The sequence below is a fragment of the Schistocerca serialis genome, chromosome 8 (genome assembly GCF_023864345.2).
Source record: "Schistocerca serialis cubense isolate TAMUIC-IGC-003099 chromosome 8, iqSchSeri2.2, whole genome shotgun sequence".
Taxonomy (NCBI): Eukaryota; Metazoa; Arthropoda; class Insecta; order Orthoptera; family Acrididae; genus Schistocerca; species Schistocerca serialis.
This window is the reverse complement of record NC_064645.1, coordinates 56,002,057-56,024,547: the sequence shown is the minus strand read 5'-3', so window position 1 is coordinate 56,024,547 and position 22,491 is coordinate 56,002,057. Positions and strand designations below refer to the sequence as shown.

At 40.5% G+C, this 22,491-nt stretch overlaps 1 protein-coding gene across 1 annotated transcript in view; it reads right to left on the bottom strand.

Annotated features, from left to right (window-relative positions):
• LOC126416253 (medium-chain acyl-CoA ligase ACSF2, mitochondrial-like) overlaps nucleotides 1-22,491 on the bottom strand; it is a 199,215-nt gene that overhangs the window by 37,103 nt on the left and 139,621 nt on the right. The window contains exons 2-5 of the mRNA XM_050083877.1: nucleotides 17,995-18,175; nucleotides 6,577-6,705; nucleotides 3,948-4,168; nucleotides 1,520-1,637 (exon numbers count right to left, since the gene is read on the bottom strand). Coding sequence (XP_049939834.1) covers nucleotides 1,520-1,637; nucleotides 3,948-4,168; nucleotides 6,577-6,705; nucleotides 17,995-18,175 — 649 coding nt within the window. The remainder of the gene's footprint in view (nucleotides 1-1,519; nucleotides 1,638-3,947; nucleotides 4,169-6,576; nucleotides 6,706-17,994; nucleotides 18,176-22,491) is intronic.

Below are 22,491 nucleotides of genomic sequence, written 5' to 3'. Positions count from 1 at the left end.
ATGTCAAAGATGACTATTGTTGATGGTTGATGGTCTTTATGTGGATAAAGGCACCTGGGCACAGAAGTAGATGTTGAGGCTGAAGAGGGCCAGCTGAAACAGATAGCACAGCAGGTGTTAAGACTTGACACCTACATTTGAGGCCCTCAGTTCCCTCCATTAATCTTTCATGGCCTCCCCCCCCCCCTTCCTGCCCCCTGTTTTATTACCCCTTCACCCATGCCCAACTTAGTCTCACTTCATCGCGTGTCAAACAATCATTGCAGCCTGCACCAGGACATGGTCGTTGTTGCCACATTCTTATTTAATTCCCTTGCTGCCTCTCCCTCCCAGCTGTCACTATTGCACCCTCCTCCCTCCTCTCCTCTGCTAGCAATCCTCACCCCAGTTGGACTGCAGTCCTGGGACAATGGACCTGTATGTGCATGAGCTTGCACCCCCTTACATATAATATTGATGAGTAGCTCTTGGGTTTGAGTTGGCGGCAATGCTCAGATTCCACGGCATTGCAACAAGGGTCATACCCATAATTCTCAGATGAAGTGTCGAGTCCTTGTGAATGTCCTCTTGATTGTATATGTAGAACCTGTGCTTATTCACTTGGTGTACATTCTTGCCTCAACTCATGTGCAACGTATTTGGAGGTGAGCTCTCACAAAGGCTGCTTACAGACGATTTCACGCTAACTTGAGACGATAGCACTCCTTTGTGTTTATCCTTATTCCTACTGATTTCTTTATGATGCTCTCCCTATAATTGCTGACTACGCACAACAATGTTCCTTACAGAACCACACTCAACAATATTGTTGAAATTCCTGGGAAATTAAACATTAAAATCCATCTTCACTGAGACTTGGTCTGCAGTGTGATAAACTGTAATTATTTGAATGACTTAAATCAATTAAACAATCATTTTCGGCCATCATTAAAGACTAAACATATATGTAACCTGCCACATGTACCAGGTATACAAAAGCATCAGCACAATGTACAAAGGCAGTACTGTATCTCTCAGCATAGCATGACAAGCATTAAATGCATACACATAAGATATAAAGAGAAATCGATGGTGAAAGAACACAGCTTCAATGTAAAAACATTTTATTTCAATGCATAACCTTGCTGTGGCCTTACTATTGAGAGATTGTGCTAAAGAAATCAATGAAAAAATTATTAAGAAACATCATATCAAGGGAGACAAGGACATTAAGTTGTTACGGGCTATAGTCAGAGGATGCTTGACATGGGGCTCAGGCAACGTTGCCCACACAGAAGACTAAGCAAATACAACTGCCCCCCCCCTCCCCCCCCTCCCCCCCTCCACCTAGGCAAACACTGCTCCAGAAGAGCCCCAGTACTTCCACAGAATTTGTAATGTGTTGTACAAGTAGTGTGATCACCATTTTGAATGTGGTTCTTAAGACCTATGTATTTGTTTATTTTGGTACCTATTCAGATAGTGTTTTCCTCTTCTAAAAAAAAAAGCCATACAAAGAAAATAAAAGTAAAATTCTTACCGATGTGAATTGCACATTGCAACCTTCATCTGCTTGGATATCATAATCCAGCTGCTTTAACTTCTCAAATGATGCAGTTGACGCACAGTCCATAACATCACTGAATCTGAACATTCCACTGAAATAATGATCATATTTTTAATAAGATAAATTGAAGCAACTAGGTTGCTGAAACATTATTATTGAAATAAAAGAAGCAATTTTGGTCCCTCCAAGACGTTATGAATTATTAATTTTTGAGAATTATACTAATTCTGCAAAATATTCCGACAGTGGTCATTGCTGCTTCAAATGCTGTATGATATTCTACTCAGAAACCATTTGTAGCATCACAGTAACACACAATTTGCACTGGAAATGTAGGAATTGAGTTGGTAATTTTGTTTGTGGCTTTAAATGATCATATCAGCATACTTTAATGATGCTCCCAAGTTTGGAGAATTCTATCCTTAACAGTAGTGTATGGTATTCACACTAAGTACATATTTCTATAATGGAAGGAAACATTCCACGTGGGAAAAATTATATATAAAAACAAAGATGAGGTGACTTACCGAACAAAAGCGCTGGCAGGTCGATAGACACACAAACAAACACAAACATACACACAAAATTCAAGCTTTCGCAACAAACTGTTGCCTCATCAGGAAAGAGGGAAGGAGAGGGGAAGACGAAAGGAAGTGGGTTTTAAAGGAGAGGGTAAGGAGTCATTCCAATCCCGGGAGCGGAAAGACTTACCTTAGGGGGAAAAAAGGACAGGTATACACTCGCACACACGCACATATCCATCCACACATACAGACACAAGCAGACATATTTTCATATTTCTCTTTTCATGCACATTATCATTGTCTGCCTATGTTTAGTGTGAGGTGCCAGTATTTGGCAGGCATTTGTTTACTGGATGTCTTAAAGCTGTCACAAGAAAACACTTCTCCTTGCACAGCTACATAGGATTTACAGCTGTTGTAAGGACATTCTCAATAGCAACTATGTATGATACTCCACTGTTTTTACATAACTAAACTACAGCTAGTTCAGTTGTACAGAATTTATACATTTTAAGCTGTGTACTATTTGAGTTTATTATTGTTGTTGTTGTTGTTGTTGTACAGCCACTGAAATGGATTGCTTTTTTCTAAGTTTGTCAGAGCAATACATGATTATGCATCTGTACTAAGAGAAGATTAACACTGTGCATACAGGAGGAGTGTTCATAATGTATAGTCTCACACATCCTTTTTATTCTATACGAAGGATGGTTGGCAAAAATAACCTTACAGGGAATAAAGAATTTGTGACTGACAGACAGATGGACAGAGGGAGGATATTGGAGACAGAACCCAAGTTTGGATTGTTTCAAAGGTGGGGAAGGAAATTGGTTGTGCTCTTTCAAAGGAATCATCCTGACATTTGCTGGGCACAACTTCGGGAAATCATGGAAAACATAAATGAGGATGGTTGAAGGTGCATTTAGTCTCTCATTCATCTGAATGCAAGTTCAGCGTGCTGACTACTGTGCCATCTTGCTCTGTCAGGAACCACTGAGGCTGTTATGTAAGGTAGTGTTGTACCAGACAGATGGATGGATGGCTTCTGTCAAATGCTGGTGCAACCAGAAGAGAATTATGGTTTGGGGGTAAACATTAAAAACACAGAGAAATGAGAATGCTGAATAATGAAAGACTACTGTAAATCAGAGAGAAAAACCATAAAAAGAGAGAACTGTAATGACTAAATTCGTAGATTGTCTGATTGTTTAAAATACCTGTAATGGATATGGATAAAAATTTATCATGTCAAATGCTTCATTCATTATGCTGAGGCAGCTCAGCTACTGGCTGCTAGACAGATTGGGTTTATGAAAGTAGCTTATACAACAAAACACTGAACTTAAGGAAAAAGGAAAGGAATCACTTCGACAGACCACATTGCGATACTGGGAAAAAAGTAGGTAATTTAGATTGGACAGATAAAATCTTAGCAGGCTAATTACTTGCTACCACCAATAAGAAGAAATGTAAATGAACTGCAGACATCGTGAGACTGCTGTTGAAAGGTATTGGAAGGGATGCAAGTTCCTGCTATGTGTATAGTCAAGTAAAATTTAAGAAAGATAAACTGAAGAAGAAAGTAACATTTCAAAAAGCTGCTAGTTCCCATGTTGTACTAAATATCTGCTGATTACCTCCAATTGATAGCTTAATATCAAAATGAGCAGAATGATACTTATCATCAAATAACAGTTATCTGTGTCCCAAATGCAGTGGCTGTTAGCTGGTGGAAAGAAGGGAGAGAAGGTAACTAGCATCAAAAATGAATGAACATTTAGAATACTTAGTTGTGCGAACAACGTAAGTGCATAAAAAAGGAATGATCTTAACTTAATCAAATAAACCGTGCAATGCAATGACAAGAGTTAACTTACGGATATTGCTTATCTCCAGTTACAATGACTGTTGTGAGATTGGGTAAATTTAGACTTTTCAAATGTCCAGGCTTTGCTGCAGTCACCTCTGGAGCCAGTGCCTGCACCATCTCAGGATATTTTTGTGTCTTAAATGTTTCTGCTGCAACCAAAGCACGAACATGCACCTTCTTCAGGCAGTATTCTAACTCAGGGATTTGATAAGCAGGATTGATATTCACCTACAGAAGAAATTCATTTGGTTGAATGGCATTTTAAAAGAAAAATAAATTAATTATTTTTTTAAATGCAGTCTTACATGTGTACACAAAGTATCCCACTGTTCAGTAAAAGCTTATAGAAAACTAACTGTATTTTAAGTGTCAGCAGAATCTCTGTATTTATGACAATTTAAATAACCATGTGACAAATTTTATATGTAAAGTTCTGACAGAATGTAAATAATTTAGGAGTCACAGTGACAAGTCAGCTAATTGTAGAAGTTGTCGAAAGGCACAAATAAATAAATAAATAAAATAAAAATTTAAAAAATGAAAATTTTGCTAGCTTGTGTAGTGTACAGCTTTTTTGTGGACAAATTTCTCCTGTAGGCCAAGTTATATAGGTACTTACAATGTAACTTGTAATAACTACAATGCAACTCAGCATTTTTCACACATGTAAAGTAAGACAGCTCATAAGTTTGGTATTCCAGAATAAATATTTCATTCTCAAGTTGCATGTTCATGGTTGTGAAACATCCTGACTGATTAAAACCACGTGAACTTTAATCCCGACTTTTGTTTTTCATGTACAATGATCTCAGCTATTCACGACTCATCCACACAGCTTTAATTCTGACAATACCTCTCTCATGCTTAACATACTTCAGAAAAGTTTACATGTCAATGTCTGAATTGCACATTGTGCCTGTATAATTAAGTTGATAAGTGAACTGCTCATGAAAAGGAAGTGACTAGGTGTTAGTCGTCGTCCATCACAAAGTTTTAATCTGTAAGGAAGTTTCACAAGTTTCATATTATATGAATGCCTTGAATGATATGTAAAAATTAAGGTATCTTATTGTTTGGCAGTGGTATAACCTTTTTCTTTCACTGTCACTACACAGGTTTCCAGAGATAATATATTTAAAACCTATAAATGCAACATCAAGAGTTGTTTTGTGAATGTAGACTCTGGTTTCCAGAAACATGACAGCATTAAGATACAGTTACATTCTGAGTGACACGCTCGTTGCCTTCTGGTGAAGTACTGAGATACTGCGATGTTCCAATATTTACATAAGAAGTATATCCCTCCTACCAGGTGGCAGGTGATTGGGCCCTGTGTGGCCTACAGGTGGGGGAGAAGAGTGGGGATGCAGTTTTTGGGGAGTCAGCAGCACCAGAGTTTCACTCTAATCTTTGCACTGGTATTCAGGATGCATCCTGCATGCCGGACAATGCCAAGTGCACTCTTGCTGTGTTGCTGTTAATGTCAAATTCCAAACCAGACTTCGCCCCTAATGGCAAGATTCTCTTAGATCCCTACTTTTAAGGACTACTTTAGAATGTCATCCCCATAGCCATTTGCTCGGTGTAGCAACTACATGTTCTTAAAGTCACGAGTGTGATCATTTATTCAATGCTCTGCCACTACTGGTCTTTGTGTTTCTCAGTTTTACACCCCTCATGTGTTTTTCACAGTATTTCAAGGTACAGTGCTGTGTTTTCCCAATGGCATATACCCCAGATATATTAAATTTTGTTGGTCTTTCACCCAGCCAAGGAACTCTTATCTTAGGCAGTGGTTAGAAGACTGTTTTGCTGTTACATTTTCCAAGTAGCTTCACAATTTTAGCTGAGAGCAGCCAAAACAAAAAGAGTTTCTTCGTTCTGTGAAAGACCCAATGAAACTAAATGTACTAAGGATACACAGCATTCCTTATGAATGTAGCCAACAACACATCAAGCAAAGGAGGTTCTGTATTCCAAAACAATCGAAGGAGCACATGAAGGTTATATGACTGGGGCACACAGAGAAATCAGTAGTGAGAGCGTGGATCACACTTTTGACTTCCAGAACATTCAGTTGCTATGCTAAGGGATCAACTGTTTGGACAGAGTTGTAGAGAAATTCATAGAAGTGCAGATCCAAAAGAGGCTTGTCAATAGGGACAAAGGTTTCCAATTAAGAATTAACTTCAGCTCAGAATCCCCTGTTAGCATTTCACCCGGCATGCCAAACACATTCAGAATAACCATGTAGGGACACGAGGGCAGCCTGCAGCCACCCCTATCACTGCACATCCAGCTCCTCCCCACCCTCCAGTTGTACAGCAGACAGCACACACTTACCCGCATCCATGTGCACCAGGCATTTCGCTGGTAGAAGTGGTGGGACATCAGCAATATTGTGAAACTTCACCTGACGGTGAGTATGACACTCATCAAAACATCACAGTACCTTTGTTATTCTAATAAAAAGAAAATATACATTATTCTTTCTGTGACACTAGCTATTACACATCTAATGTCTGCACGCGGGGCACACACACACACACACACACACACACACACACACACACACACACACACACACACAAAACGAACTATAAGTAACAGTATACTATATAATAAAATAAACTTACAATAACTAATCCAGCTTTGTTGGCAGCTAAGCTGGTCAGGTACCACTCGGTAAGGTTGGGAGCCCACACAGCAAGAGCATCACCATGCTTTAGACCAATCTCTAAGAAGCCGGCTGCTAATTTGTCAACCTGCACAAGTCAGTTATCCTTGAGCGATGTCTGTAAGATGAAAGCATATTATGTATATGCTTATTAATTTATGGACAATGACTATGGCGTCTGCAATTTGGGTATGTATTTTATTTTAAATTCACTTATTTCACAACGGATCTCAGATTGGCATTGCAACACTGTAGGAAAAAATCTGACTTATATTACAACATATTCAATGATAAATTGTGAACCATTTTTGCAGTTACTTGTACTAAGATAAGAGATCAGGTCAAGGTTCATGACAATGTTTTATTGGATAAGAGAGATCCAGAAAGTAACCTTCATTAGGCTACAAATAAAATTATGTAAAAGACAAAGTAAATTAGAGCAATCTTAGAAATAACTTCCATATTACTCCTCCAGTTAATTACCATTCAAATTCAAGCATTTATCACATCTCTGAACGAGCTCACTAATAGCCTCTTCATATCATTCTGCTACCCGAGGTTGCAGCCAGCCCATGAGGGCATCTGTATGTTCTTCATGGGAGTAAAGGACTGGTAGCCAAGTCACACATTAGGGTTCATGAAGAGATGGAAATCACCAAGTCAGGCTGTAGGGAGGATGTTAAAAGTGTCCTATCTGAACTAACTGAACAGTTCTTGTATGTGCCTGGCAACAGTCAGCTGAGCATTATTGCGCAAAAACATGACACCTATAACCAAGAGTTTGCTGCTCAATTTGAATGGCTCTTCTCAGTTATCATACTTTGTTGAAATAGGCTTCGTAACTGATTAAATGTAGAACAATGTTCCAATAAATGGTAGCCATAACAGGGTGTATATGTGGACAAGGGGAAAAAAAAAAAATCCCCGATTGGTTCCGGATATCCCGTTTAAAAAATATGCTTTTCCCCCGAGCGAAAATACGCATTTTCTGTGCTAAGTGACAGTACCATTGAATGACTGTATGTAAGCTAGTCGTATCTCATGCCATGTGATCTTGCCAGCCGATGACAGCAGGTATTCAGAGCATAGGACACACGTTATAGTCAGCCAATAGCAAGATCAGTGTTACGTACTACTCATGCGAACAAAGTTGACACTCAGCGTGCTGGCTGATTGGAGCAACATTTACAGTCACTTCCATAAGCCAGCTCGCCAGGTGTCAACTTTGTTTGTGTGAGTAATAGCGCAAACACACAAAGAGGAAAAGTTAACGATTTACATTAATATACATAGTATAGCTACGAGAAAAGCTAAGCTTTCACATGTAGTATTGTTCTTTTTTTGCGTGTGTTATACTTTAAGATACATCACACAAATGTGCCTGAAAATTTAAAGTAATGACAAAAATGTCTGGTCTTCTGAGCTCAAAATCCTTGTAAGTGGTCCTCAAAGTATTCAGTTTTAAACACTCTGTGATTTAAGAAATTCATCCCACTTGCTCACACGTAACTTAATTCATCTTGCGTAAAAAGAAATTTACTTTGAAAGTAACACTTTTCTAACTACCATTCACAATACTATCCGGAGATGTTAGAAATAGGTTCGATTTAGCAGTTGCCAGAGAATGCCAGAAAACAGGCACTATTGCACATGCACAGCTGCAGTGGTTTAGGAAGCACACATGTCCATATGTATAAAGCACTAATAGAGCTTACATTACACCATAAAAGAAATGGGACATCCGAGGATACTCTGAGAGCATCAGAATTTCGTAAACCGTAATAAAATGCATAATTTGGCTTAAGTGCACATTGGTTTTTCCAGATTCCCAGTGAAGTAGTTCCCATTTGATATTAAGCTTTTCAGTGTGGTTTTTGCTATGTAAATTTTCTTGGAGCACCAGTACAGTATAATCTCATTTTTGGTTCTTTATTATGGCATAATGCCGTACATGGCAAAAGACGAAAACGTGCACTTGAAATTCAGTGAAGGGTTGGAACTAGCCAATACTGTGGAATGAAACACTTCATTTCAAATAAAATGATTGCCTCAGCGGAAAGATTAATAAAGCCAAATTTCTTTGGCAAACTTGCAAAAATAACTTCATTTTTCTATAAGGCGATTAATGCTTGACTGCTAATAACTTGGAAATAAAATAGAAAACTGAATTAATAATATATTTTTGCCTTCCATAATTATGTGAATGTATTTTAATTTACTTGATAGCTCCTGACCACTGAAATCAGTTTTGTTTTCATTTGACGTGGAAGCTGTAAATGAAGAGAAGCAGCGAAATCACTTAACGCAAACACGGGTCATGTGGAGACTAACCCCTTCTCCACTACAACTCAGACAGCTCTACACATCCGCGAATCTGGCAGCTAGGGCACGCGAGAAATTTTTCTCATTTGCATCTGGCTGCTTGTTGCTACTGCCAATACAACTAACAGCCACATTTCAAGTAGCAGGAAGCGGGAGAAGGTACTGCTCATACGCGAGTCAACTGCACATGCGCATGAGCTCGCTGGCAACTGGTCAAACAAACCTAATGTAAACAGTTGTGATATCACGCTCATAGAAAGCAGCTTATTGTTGCTAAGTACCACATAGCCATTGCCCTACAGCCTTTGACACATTTTTGCTGTTTGCAGATGCTCTGCCTGCACGGTGTTTTGTTGTTGTAAATGGCACATTTCCTTTGCCACTAAAGTTTTATTATTTTCCTCTCGTTTATATTTTATTGCTGCAGTATTGTTCTCCAGTAGCAGGATACAGTAACATTCTTTGCTAGAGAATCAATTCTTAGCAGTAAAAATTACAAAAATTTAATTGGAATCTAAAACAATGAAAAATTCATGGAATTCCAAAAAATTCCTGGTTTTTTCCCAGATGAAAAAATTCCCAGATTTTTCCCGGGTTTCCCGGGTCGTATACAACCTGCCTAATCGTACTGGGTGAAAAAGCTTGGCACACTTTTTATGGTTTGTTGTGAGAGGCAGTATAATCTCCCCACTATTGACTGGTGTTTCATGTCTGCCTTACCACAGGAAACCCACATCTTATCACTAGTCATGATTCTTTTCAGTAGGATCTTCCTTCCACATCAGTAGTCATCTGTTTTGTGCAATTTTTCATCAATTTACTGTACACGCTAGTTTTCAAGCTGCCGACAGATGTTCACTTTCGTCATCAACATAATCACTGACAACACTATCAGTTATCACACTTCGTCTGTCTACAGCATAAATTTTGTGATGAATGGTAGCAGTTTTCAAATTTAATGCCACTAAAAACAACGAACGAACAAACAAACGAACGATGTTACCACCTCATTATCAACCTCTAAAACACACTAGCCTATTGTGACAGTCAGTGTAGTGACTGTTCCAGTCACTACTTCTTGCACTGCATGAAAATAGAGATTCTTTATGAATAACCCTCATTCTCACAAACACACTGCCAAAGATGTGATATCTTCTTTAGCAGTATCAGCTTGCTAACGCCAGGTGCTGTGCTATTTACAGTAGTTTGAAACAGGCCCTCTTCCTCAACCTCCATTTCATTTGAAGGCGTATCTTTGCATTTTCCACTTAATAACCCAAAGATCAGTCTACAGGCATGACATACTGCAATGTTATGCAAGCCCGATTTTCTAGTAGTACTTATGGACATGCAGTAAATCTGATGAGGAACAAAGAACTACAATGTGAAGCTGGTTAGTAAGTACTTGCAATATGGGGATATTGTGTGTTAGAGTGATTAGCTCACTTCTTGCTCTGAAATCTGAACATACACAAGATGCGCCAGACTGAAAAACAATAGCCTTGACACATCACAGACCACTGCTGGCTTTCAGAGGATGCTGATCTAGTAATGGGAGGTGTTATTTTCATGCTAAGAGTCTTATCCATGGCATCTGGAGCCATTTTAGATTCTATATTGCCATGTGAGAGCATTAAATCCTAAATCACCAGACACCATTGCACTTGGTAAGTGTGCTCATGCCTGGTTTTCTGGTATACTTTGTATTCATATACATGTCACAATGTTGTAAGGGCAATAATTGTGTCAAGTCATTCATGTCCCTCAACCTCATTTCAGTCAAATGCCACTCCACCTGGTTTCCAAGTGGTTGTGCTCATTAATAACTACAGCTTACTGTAGACTGCTCTGATACTGCATAGCTACTGCACCAAAAGTAACTGCCACATAATGACTAACCTGCTTCCATGCCTCTGCAGATTGGGAATGGAGATGATGCTGTAAGCTCCACTCAATCACATAGAGCCCTCCTGGGACTGCTAGTTTATAGAAGGGAGACTATTGTGCAATAAATGTGGTAAAGCAGTGGCTTGACCTGACAGTTGATGCGAACACACAGTTGATGCGAACACCATGTTTTATTAGGTTTGATCCTACTGGCAATGCTATGCCATCATCTTCCTTTGAGTTGTAAATTGATTAAGCCAGTTGCAGAGGAATGTACCCTTTGACATGGAGTCCAGCTTGGCATTTTTCACATATACAATTCACTGCCAGAGGTGAAAGGTGCGAGAAGTAATAGAACAAAAATACTTGGTTCAAAAGCTGATATAATCCAATACCTCTTTGGATTCACAGTCTGATCTTACTTGCACTGTGCCAGCTGAAATTTATACACACACAATCCTGCCATATGGTGAATATAATCAAATGAAATACCAGAAAAATTGCAAGAGGTACAATTTGTTTTTGCAGTTCTTATCGTTCATACACTTCTGAACACCCTTAGCTTTAGGTGATTCAATCATGTAAGTTCTTATTGACTTTATGACCGAGGAGTCTCAATGACTGTTTAAAGTTGAGAATATGTGTTGTTAATAAGTATGGTCAAGTTTGAAATAGGATAATGAGTAGAACAAAACACACTGATTACACAATGCACACATTCACAGCTGATGTTTGCATCCTTGATAATTTTTATCATATTGACATTGTAGGCTGTGGTCTAACACCCCCAAGGCCATGGCCTAATGCCCATATAACAAAAATAACCAAGATAAGTTTTTGGTTGAAAAGCAAAACCCTGTTCCTTCTCCATTCCTCTAGCTTTTTATTTAGCAGATGAAGTGTAAAGCTGTAATTGTGAGACTAGAGTATTAAAGAAATGAAAAGTCTTCCCACAAAAGGGAATGCTGCATTTGACTTTTGACTGTGCACAATATGTTGCTTTGAGGGAAGTTTAAGACAAATCTTATTCTCATTCATTTCTAAAATGACAGTTTTTAAGAAAAGACACCTCTAAATAGGGCAGGCAACCACATAAGCACCATTCATGCAATTGAAGTACAATGTAATGCCTCCATATCTAGTGTTATATTGTGAGTGAAGGTTGCCCTGAAATGAATCTTGAACAGCCACTTGCAGGAGTACTACTTGTATAGAGTTGATCAATGCTTCCTAAATCCACATTTAAATGGCTAGTATAGTCTTTTTGTTTTTCTTTCAAAAGCTTTGATTCTATGATTATTAACCAAGTGCTCTAGGATCCTTCTGAGGCTGCACTGTTGAATGCAAGCAATCTTTTCCCCAACTAAGAGAGTTATGTCAGTTTCTCTCACTTATCCATTGTGTTTGTCCCTCAGATTACATTAAAAAAAATTGAGGATGATTTTCTTGGATACCAAACATGGCTGTTTCAGCCTGCTATAATGAATCTTCTCCTTATGTGGTGGTTTGAGAGGCAGCTAATTTAGCATGAAGTTCCCACAAAGAGGGATTGGTTGCATATCTGAATGTTTACAATGTCAATATGGAGTTTGTTGTTCCACATTTATTTGCCATCTGCACAAAAATTTGAGCTTTGATTCTTCAATGATATATTGTGGAAGTATCATGCCACTTAAGTGGGATATCTGTTGCAGTGCCTTAGTGAGCACCCCATTTTTGAGTATGGTTGTCAAGTGAACAGTCCTACTTTTGCATGACATCATCCTTACTGACTAACACTCCTATAGTTGAGGTGCAGTGGATAATGGTATTCTGGAACTTATTCATGGCTTCTTTAGTTTCTCCAGTAATTTTGTAGATGGCCTACTATGTAACCATCAGGACTGCCTGCCTAGCACTTTTTGCAGAATGACATCTCTCATTCTACAAGAGACACATTCTCTTCTAAGGTGTTTGGATGCCTTGATGGCTCTATGGATGGTTATAAATTCTAGTCAGTTCTGGAGATTGTACATTTTGCTGGTCAAATACAGTCTGTTGGCTGTAAGAAGTCCAATTTGCCTATAAAAGATCCATTTTGGTTTTTTGCTTTCAGATATTCTTCTTTCTTGGCAGAACAGCTGGTCTGAGTAATCATCTCTGCTGTGCAAGTCTTTAAATATTTCCAATCAAACTGTTTGTGGTGGTTGGTGAGCATAAAGCAAAGTCAGTGGCTGAAAACAAGGAATGGTGTTTAGCTGAATTTGTATCTTCCCTGTGATCAAAAGAAGTATGTTGTTCAGAGTAGCAGGCAGCTTCAACTACCTGATTCTTGGGGCATGTTTTACAAGAGCCTCATAGCTCGCTGTGTTCACAGGAATCTCCTCAAAGGATAAATGGTTGTTGGGGCTTTGGTACCCAAGCTCACTGTCAGTGGTATCATTTGGCAATGAGTATGGTAAGCATATTGGTATGTATAATGAGAGAGGACAGTACCAGCATCAGTTTGAAGTGCTGTAATTTTGTGCATAAGCCACCTGTGCTAGCTCTCACTGAGAGTGGCGGGCTGTACCATTCATCCTGTCTCCACCAGGATGACCTTCCCTGTGAAGTTTGTAGCCCCATTGTGTGGATGCATGGGAAGGTTTAAACTGAGTCATTTAGAGACACACTGAAGTTCTTAGTGAAGGTATAGCTGCTCTGCATGTTCTGAAGTCATTTATATTCACATGTATGAGGAAGAAACTTAACAGATTTCTGTTCCGCTCCCCCTCCCTCCTTCATTCCTCCAACTTGAGTGGGAAAGAAGCTCGAAGCAAGGCACGTTCAGTCATCATTGCTTCAACATCAAGTACAGAATCATCAACACGGAATGTTGAATGTCGTGTGTAGCAAAGGATGTGTGTCTCTTTCTTTCTATCATATTTGCATATTTTTCTCACTTTTTCTTGGGGGAAATGACAAATTGGATGCCACTAAAGACACAGCCTTTGCAGATTTTGTGTGTTTTGATAGATATTTATCATTCTTGAAACATTAGACTTTGCATCAGTGATAACACAAAAGCTAGGAATTAGTTTTCAGTGCTGCGGCAAAAGCTGTTTTGAAAGTGTGAGGTTGAGTTGACCCGCGTCTTTATACCAACATGGGGCATGTGTTTAATATATATATTTTACTCTCCTGTATGAAGTCTTGGAAATTTTTTGGTTCCATGCAGAATGTTCTAAGCACTCAACACATTTTTCTGGGAATATACACATACTACCATGCTACACCTCTCACATGATGTTTCACAATTGTGCCCTGTCCTCCCACACCTTGGTGAACACAAAAACACTCAAAAAGTTCTATTTTCTTTTGAAAACAGTTAAAATTTTGGACAAACATGTTTTTTGTTGCTAGTTGTGACTTCTGCTTTCAACTTAATACGTCCTGTCAGAATGTAGCTCCTGTTAATGTTCACTTTTTTTTTTAATAGAAGTTGTCCCTTTGTCATGATGCGAACCAAGCTTCGTATTTGTAACATACAAAATTCTAGCATCACACATGACTTGTTACAGTATCCAAAGAAATTAAAGTTACAAAGGACTGATGACACTGATGTGGAATGATCTAGGAGGGATACATGACCTTTTTTTTATTTTTTATTTATTTATTTTTTACACGTCAAGTTCCGTAGGGCCAAATTGAGGAGCAAATCTCCAAGGTCATGGAACATGTCAGTACATGAAATTACAACACAAAGATAATAACAGATAAAACTAAATGTTATTGACCTGAAAAAAGTCAGTCCATAAGTTTAAGTAAACACAATCAACAATACAATAAGAATCAGCTAAAATTTTCAAGGAACTCCTCAACAGAATAGAAGGAGTGACCCATGAGGAAACTCTTCAGTATCAATTTGAAAGTGCATGGATTACTGCTAAGATTTTTGAATTTGAGTGGTAGCTTATTGAAAATGGACACAGCAGTATACTGCACACCTTTTTTCACAAGAGTTAAGGAAGTCCGATCCAAATGCAAGTTTGATTTCTGCTGAGTATTAACTGAGTGAAAGCTGCTTGTTCTTGGGCATAAGCTAATATTGTTAACAAGAAATGACAGTAAGGAATATATATATTGAGAGGCCAGTGTCAAAATACCCAGACACGTGAACAGGGGTCAACAAGAGGTTCGTGAACTTACACCACTTATTGCCCAAACTGCCTGTTTCTGAGTCAAAAATATCCTTTTAGAATGGGAAGAGTTTCCCAAAGATATACCATACGATATAAGCAAATGAAAATAAGCAATGTAGACTAATTTTTGTGTTGAACGATCACTCACTTCTAATACCATTCAAATAGTAAAAATGGCAGTATTTACTAAGTCTTTGAACAAGATCCTTAACGTGGGCTTTCCATGACAGCTTACTATCTATCTGAACACCTAGAAATGTTAACTGATCAGTTTCACTAATCATATGCCCATTCTGTGAAATTAAAACAAAAGGGTTTTGTTGAATTGCATGTTACAAACCGTAAAAACTGAGTCTTACTGTGATTTAGCATTGGTTTATTTTCTACAAGCCATGAACTTATGTCAAGTACTGCACTATTTGAAACCGAGCCCATGTTGCACACAACATCCTTCACTACCAAGCCAGTGTCATCAGAAAATAGAAATATTTTAGAGTTGCCCATAATACTAGAGGGCATATCATTTATATAAATAAGGAACAGGAGTGGCCCCAAGACTCACACTCCCTCCCCCCCTCCCCCCCTTCCCCCTCCCCTCCCCCCCCCCCCCACCCACCACCACCACCACTTGACTGTACCCCACTCAGACTCCACATCTCAACCATTATCAACATTTTGCCTGTTGCTAAAGTAAGAGGTGAACCAATTGTGAGCTACTCCCCCTATTCTGTAATGGTCCAACTTCTGGAGCAATATTTTGTGATCAACACAATCAAATGCCTAAGTTAAATCAAAAAATATGCCAAGCGTTCAAAATGCTTTGTTTCACCCATCCAGTACCTCACAGAGAAAAGAGAATATAGCATTTTCAATTATTAAACAACTTCTAAAGCCGAACTGCACATTTGATAGCAAATTGTGTGATATAAAAGATCAATTATCCTTACACACACAACCTTTCCAATAACTTTGGAAACACTGATGGCATTGAAATAGGTCTAAAATTATCTACATTATCCCTTTCTCCCTTTTTCTAAAGCAGCTTTACTACCGAGTACTTAAATCGTTCCGGAAACTGCCCATTACTAAAGGAAAAATTACAAATATGGCTAAATACAGGGCTAACATGAGCAGCACAGTACTTTAATATTCTGCTAGACACTCCATCATAACCATGAGAGTCCTTAGTCTTCAGTGATTTAATTATTGACTCCATCTCCCTCTTGTCTGTATCACAGAGGAGTATTTCAGACAATCAATCTCGGAAAGGCATTTGCCAAGACAGTTATATGATTCCCTGTAGAAACTAAATTTTTATTTAATTAAGCAGCAATGCTCAGAAAATGATTGTTAAATACTGTACATAAATCTGATTTATCAGTAAAAGAAATATGTTTACTGCAAACTGACTTTATATCATCGACCCTGTGCTACTGATCAGACACTTCCTTCACACCTGACCATATGGTTTTAATTTTATCTTGTCAATTAACCGTTCTATTTGCATACCACATACTCCTTGCCTTCCTAACATCATTTTTAAGCACCTCACAATACTGTTTGTCATGGGCTACTGTAGCTTGATTATGACTACTTCTGACATCTTGATATAATTCCTGCTTTGTTCTATAAGATATCCTTATCCCACTAGTCAGCCACCCAGGCTGCCTATTACTGCTAGTACCCTGTTTAGAACATTCTGATGGAAAGCAGCTCTCCAAGAGCATGAGAAATGTGTTAAGGAAAGCACTGTATTTATCATCTATGTTATCAGCTCTATAAACATCCTGCCACTATTGTTCCTTGACAAGGTTTACAGAACTCTATTGCTGTTGGATTAACTTTCCTACATAGTTTGTAATTATATATGACATTGGTTTGAGTACAAAAGCCTTTTAGTGTTGAAATTAGTGCATCATGGTCTGAAAGGCCATTCATGCTTTTACTAACAGAATGTGTATCTAGTTGTTGTTGTTGTGGTCTTCAGTCCTGAGACTGATTTGATGCAGCTCTCCATGCTACTCTATCCTGTGCAAGCTTCTTCATCTCCCAGTACCTACTGCAACCTACATCCTTCTGAATCTGTTTAGTGTATTCATCTCTTTGTCTCCCTCTACGATTTTTACCCTCCACGCTGCCCTCCAATACTAAATTGGTGATCCCTTGATGCCTCAGAACATGTCCTACCAACCGATCCCTTCTTCTAATCAAGTTGTGCCACAAACTTCTCTTCTCCTCAATTCTATTCAATACCTCCTCATTAGTTATATGATCTACCCGTCTAATCTTCAGCATTCTTCTGTAGCACCACATTTCGAAAGCTTCTATTCTCTTCTTGTCCAAACTATTTATCATCTATGTTTCACTTCCATACATGGCTACACTCCACACAAATACTTTCAGAAACGACTTCCCAACATTTAAATCTATACTCGATGTTAACAAATTTCTCTACTTCAGAAATGCTTTCCTGGCCATTGCCAGTCTACATTTTATATCCTCTCTACTTCGAGCATCATCAGTTATTTTGCTCACCAAATATCAAAATTCATTTACTTCTTTAAGTGTCTCACTTCCTAATCTAATTCCCTTAGCATCTAGCAATGAAGAATAAACAAAAATATTGTTTATGGCTGTGCTACTGCTCCCCTGCATCCTGGTTGGACAAAACACAGTCTGCATCATATCATATGAATTTTGGAGATCTACCAACATCCATAATTGAAGTTACTACATATAACTAATTTCTGGTACTTCCTACAAAGTGAATCAAGAACCCTCCCTAGCTTTAGCAGAAATGCTCTGAAGTCCGAGTTAGGGGACCTATAAACAACAACAATTAGAAGTTTAGTTTTACTAAATCCAGCTGCCATAGATCATAGCATGCATTACCTATAATAAATTTAAAGGTAGAGGAAGGAGGTGGAGGAAGAAGACAGAAGAGGAAGGAGGAACAGGTGGAGACAATTTTTTTGTTGTTAAAACTGCACACACTGACTGTGACTTGCCTTTTCCTTGACTTCCTGAAAGGTGAAGCGGTGGCCCTGGTGCACAGAGACGATGGCTTCACGGTCTCCCCAAAGCTGTGCACTCTTGTCCACCAGTTGACCTACTGTCAGGTTGACAAGAGGAATCTCGCTGGCCTCATGCCAGTAGCTCAGCTTCGGGCCCTTGCTGCCACTACTGTACCTGCAGAGGAACAGGAACATTTCATTTCACACTTGAGGTGGCTCGTATCTTATTGTAACTAACAGTATAGAAGAAAAATTCTCAGTGTTCATTCACACTCATGAAATTGACCACACAACTCCAAACACTTCTCACATCCATATTATTCAACCCTAAGTCATCTCTAAAGTACTTTTATTCAGAATCACTCTTAAAACTCTTGCTGCTGACTTACTTCTACATTATATTACATTTATTTTTTCCAATCATGGTTGTTCCAGTATTTAAAACTGTCTCATTCACACAAGTCAGTTGGCTGTCACTATTATCAAGTGGAGCACTAATGGTGCGCTTGTGTGTGTTCAGCCAAGTTGTTGTTGTTGTTCCCATGTTTTTCCCAATATTTTGATGACTTGTGTGCTGACTGCCTAGGCTAACCAGACTGGTTGGAGTCCAGACAGCATGTACACTGTATCACAACTCTTAGTAATTTAAGGAGACTGGGCCTGTCATGCAAAAATTGTGAATGTAATGGAAACAATTGGTCTGTTTGTGGTGTAATGAGATAATGATTGGTTGATTTAAAAGAGGGGTGATGGGACCAAACTATGAGGTCTTCAGTCCCTTGTTCCTAATAAAACAATGCCACAAGTGTGAAAATAAAATGGATGAGACATATAACACAAAACAGAAAGAAAGAAATAACCACAAGAATGGAGGAAAGGCAACGAACCCTAAAAGAAACAAAAGAGAACAAGAAAACAGACACTAAAAACAGAAGAGAGTAAAACAAGAAAGTGGCTGGCCAACCAAGAGAATAAAAAGGAGAAGCTAGCCACTCTGCAACACATTAAAACCTCCACCCTAAAAGCACTAGGGTGGAGGGCACAGAGGGACAAAGGATATGCGCTAAAACCTACATTGAAATATAAAACCCTCTCTCACGGATAAAACTTAAAACTAAAGCTGCTGCAAGGACATCATTGCCAACACTGAAGGTAGGGAGCTGGAAAATGTTAAAAGTCCACCAAAGAGCAGCTAAAAGTGGTCAGTCCAGCAAGAGCTGGACAACTGTCATTTGGGAGTCACAGCGACACAGAGGTGGGTCCTCGTGATGAAGCAGGTGACCATGCGTTAACCATGTATGGCCAATGCGGTGCCGTCGGAGGACAACTGATTCCCTGCGAGAGGACCGCATGGAATATTTCCACACATTCATCGTATTCTTAATGATATGCATCTTGTTGTGCAGGCTGTTATGCCATCTGTCTCCCAAACCCCGAAAACCCTGTGGTGCAAGACAGAACGCAGGTCAGATGCCCATCTCCAGAAGCTGTTTCTGTGTCACCTGTTTGATAAGCATGTCGGCAAGTTCATTGCCTGGGATTCTGACTTTTCCAGGGGTCCAAACAAACACCACTGAATGATGGGACTGTTCCAGGGCCTAGACGGACTCCTGGATGGATGCTACCAGAGGATGGCAAGGGTAGCACTGGTGGATAGCTTGTAGGCTGCTCAATGAGTCAGTACACGGCAGAGCCAGGGCATGAGCAGATGTGCTCAAGAGCGCCAGATACGGCCGCCAGCTCAGCAGTAAAACACTGCAGCCATCTGGTAAGGAGCGCTGTTCAATATGTCCTTCATGAACATACGCAAAGCCTACGTGACCATCAGCCATCAAGCCATCGGTGTAAACCACTTCAGAGCCCCAGAACACGTCAAGAATCTAGAGGAAGTGACAGCGGAAAGCTGCAGGGTTAACGGAGTCCTTAGGGCCACATGAAAGGTCCAGACGAAGCTGTGGCCAAAGCGTACACCATGGAGGCGTACGTGAAAGGACCTCAAGTAGAGGTGGTAAAGGGAAGGACTCCAGTTTGGAGAGAAGGGACCGCAGGTGAACCACTATCGTTAGCTCCGACCTGGGCCACCGATGCGCGAAATGGATTGCCGCAGGCAGGAAAAGGAGACAGTAATTCAGATGCTCAGGATGCATGTGTGCAATGTAACTGGCAAGCAGTTATGCACGTCTCTCTGCAATGGAGGGATTCCAGCGTCCACCAGTATGCTGGTCACCAGACTCGTCCTAAAAGCTCCTGTCGCTAGTCGAACCCCGCAGTGGTGCACAGGGTCAAGTAAATGCAAAGCTGAGGGCACTGCCGAACCATAAACAACACTCCCATAGTCAGATGGGGATTGGACAAGGGCTCTGTAGAGCCGCAGCAGTGTAGAGCAATCTGCACCCCAATTGGAGTTGCTCAGGCAATAGAGGGCATTGAGGTGCAGTCAGCACTTCTGCTTAAGCTGATGAAGATGAGGAAGCCAAGTCAATAGAGAGTCGAAAACCAGTCCTAAGAATCGATATGTCTCCACTACAGTGAATGGATCATCATGAACATAAAGTTCTGTATCCGAATGAACGGTACGATGCCAACAGAAGTGCATGACACACGACTTTGCGGCTGAAAACAAATCCGTGGGCTAGAGCCCATGACTGCGCCTGGTGGATGGCTCCCTGTAGGCCACGCTCACTAACACCACCACTGGAGCAGCAGTACGACGTGCAGAAGTCATCTGCATACAGAGAAGGTGAGACGGAGGGCCCAACAGCTGCTGCGAGGCAGTTAATGACCACTAAAAATAGAGAGACACTCAATACAAAGACCTGTGGGACTCCATTCTCCTGGATATGGATGGAACTATGGGAGGCACCAACTTGGACACGGAAAGTATGGAGCGACAGTAAGTTTTGGATAAAAATCGGGAGTGGGCACCAGAGACCCCACTCATACAATGTGGCAAGGATATGGTGTCCCCAGGTCATGTCGTATGCTTTACGTAAGTCAAAAAAGATGGAAATCAGGTGTTGCCATCTGCAAAAGGATGTTCGGATGGCAGACTAAAGGGATACAAGATTATCAGTGGTAGAATGACCCTGGTGGAAGCCGCTCTGACAGTAGGCCAGGTGACTCCAGGACCCAACCCGACTGCCGACATACCATACGTTCCAGCAGCTTACAAAGAACATTGGTGAGGCTGGTGAGCCAATAGCTATCCACATCAAGTGGGTTTTTACCAGGTTTGAGCACCGGAATGATGGTGCTCTCTGGCCATTGCGATATAAAGACGCCCTCGCACCAGATCCGGTTGAAGATGAAGATGTCACTTGTAGTCATATGAGAGATGTTTAACCACCTGGCTGTGGATCCGATCAGGCCCAGGATCTGCATTGGGCAATGTGTGAGGGCACTGAGGAGCTCCCACTCTGTAAATTGGGCATTTAGGATGTGCTGTGGCATGTAGTGAATGAGAGGACATTTCCTTGCAGCCGCCGTTTCAGAGTGCGACAGGTTGGGGGTAATTCTCCGACACTGAGGCTCGAGCGAAGTGCTCTGAGAAGGGCTTGGCAATTGCGTTTGTGTCGGTAGATAACCCGCCATTTACGGTAACACCAGGAACACCTGTTGGGGTCTGGTACCTGAAAAGACATTTGATCTTTGCCCAGACTTGGGAAGGTGATGTACGGCACCCAATGATCGAGATGTATTGATCCCAACACTCCTGCTTCCGTCGTTTGATAAGATGGCGAACGCGAGCACGAAGCCGTTTAAAGGCTATGAGGTGTTCCAGGGAAGGGTGCTGCTTATGCCACTCCAGAACTCGCCGACGTTCTTTAATTGCTTCAGCGACGACCAAGGGACTGCGTTATGCCTCAGGCATGCTAAAGAGTGAGAGATCGCGTTTTCTGCCGCAGAAACAATTGTGGTAGTCACCTGCTCAACCATCACATCGATGTTACCATGTGGGGGAGATTCAATGGCGACATCAGAGGTGAAAGTTTGCCTGTCTGCCTTGTTTAAAGCCCATCTGGGTAGGCGTCCATGGGCCTGACGCTGGGGCAGTGACTGGAAGATGGGAAGTGGTCACTACCACATAGGTCGTCCTGTGCTCTCCAGTGGTAGATAGGAGGAGTCCTGGGCTGCAGATTGATAACTCAATGGCCGAGTAACTACCATGAGCCACACTGAAATGCATAGCGGCTCCAATATTTAAGAGGCAGAGGTCGAACTGAGACAGTAAGGTTTAGACATATCTGCCTTAGCCAGTAAGCACAATGCCACCCCACAAAGGGTTATGGGCGTTAAAATCTCCCAGCAGTAGGAATGGTACTGCACCATCTGGAGGAAGATGTACATTGCAGACAGTTATTTCCTGTGTGGTCCTTATTCTGACAGCCATAGCTTCAAGAGGGATTTGAAGTGGCACAGTGTCACTACAGACAGAGTTTAGGACAAAAATGCAGAATCCACCTGACACTTTACTATAGTTGCTACGGTTCC